The following is a 1,422-nucleotide window of genomic DNA, read 5'->3' as shown; positions in this document are numbered from 1 at the left end:
AGAGTTACACTAAGTTAATGGAGCCTATCGCAAGTGCCATCGACTTTTTGCAGGCAGATCAACATATGTACTTCGGCTACTTCATTGCTGCCCTAATATCTTTGAAAATCAAACTAACTAAATTTCAAGAAAGCTTTGAAATACGTGAGCTTGGTTCTGTTTGCAGCGAACTGGTAGATTGTCTACACAAGAGATTTCAAAAATTTTTTGAAGGTATGCTTTCGACTTTTAAGCTAAAGAAATTTTACACATTTATAATTTTAAGGAGATGAAGAGGCAAACTTGGCCATCATAGCGGCGATGTCATGTCCAGCTGTCAAGCTCCGATTTTTGTCAGTGCTGCAGCGAACAGCACCCCACTTAACTGTGGATGTTTTAAAAAATTTATTTATTGAGCACGCTGCTCAGTTCATTCCCAAATCAACCAACCTAGCGATACAAACAACAAAAACTTTAGAACCATCTGACTCGTTTTTGGAGTTTGAAGATGCAAGCAGTAAGATAATGCTTTTACGATGTAAATTGATTTCAACTCTTCCTTTAATAGTAGGGGTACCCGAAACGACTGAGCAGGAGGAGATTCGAAGGCAGCTTGAAACTTATTTGGTAGATCCTAATACTTCTCTCAACTGCCTGGAGAATTACAAAATTATTAGGGAGGTGTTCCTTAAATTTAACACTCCGATTCCGTCCTCTGCTCCTGTAGAGCGCCTATTTTCTTTTGCAGGGATAGTAAACGCTCCCCGCAGAAAGAATCTGCTTGATTTGAATTTTGAAAAACTTGTTCTAATGAAAGCAAACAATGTTCAAAGCAATTAAAGTCTATTATCAGCCACAACAAAAATAAAGGGCCGCAACTGGGGCCATACTTAAATTTTTCATTTCATAATTTTTAACTCTTAGAGGAAACATTAACAGATTTAATGCTCATTAGTTAAGTTCCCGTTAGAGTTAGTTTAAGGAACGTCTCTGAGTGCGGCTGTATGTATATCAAATAAATTTTGTACACGTTGTACGTGTAAGTTTTTGAAGAAATTTGTGTTTGTGTTTATTTTACCCAGTAGGAATTAGGAGCACGTAATAATACCTTATTAGCAACTTACTCTTCACCTGGCAGTCATTACCATTTCCCTGCCGAACGTCCCTTACTTTTACAAAGGCATGGCCGCCTTATGTAAGTAGGAATTTAGAATGTACATTTGGTATCAGACATACTTCTGAGCCGCTTTACAAAGTAAGTTACGTGTAATGCAGAGAAGTCGCTCGGAGTAGTTCGGCGCTTGGAGATAACTTCGTCTGCACGTTACTTTGCAACTGACAACGTAATGTGTCGTTGGAGGTGTTCATTTTGTGCTTTACTAGTAGATGACATTGGCCATGATGACAATTTTGGAACTAAAACTGAAAGAAAACATGGCTTAC

The 1,422-nt window shown here is 38.2% G+C and overlaps 1 protein-coding gene across 1 annotated transcript; it reads left to right on the top strand.

The window, feature by feature from the left end:
* Positions 1–17: 17 nt before the first annotated feature.
* On the top strand, positions 18–732 carry LOC118732635 (the record flags this gene model as incomplete). The annotated part of the gene is made up of 3 exons (XM_036461766.1): positions 18–213; positions 266–496; positions 548–732. Coding segments are annotated over exons 1-3 (612 nt in total), but the record flags the coding sequence as incomplete, so codon positions are not given.
* Positions 733–1,422: the final 690 nt, after the last annotated feature.

Source organism: Rhagoletis pomonella, unplaced genomic scaffold (genome assembly GCF_013731165.1).
Source record: "Rhagoletis pomonella isolate Grant_MI unplaced genomic scaffold, Rhpom_1.0 Rhpom_scaffold_23655, whole genome shotgun sequence".
NCBI lineage: Eukaryota > Metazoa > Arthropoda > Insecta > Diptera > Tephritidae > Rhagoletis > Rhagoletis pomonella.
Note: the sequence above shows the minus strand (reverse complement) of the source record. Positions and strands in the feature narration are given on the sequence as shown.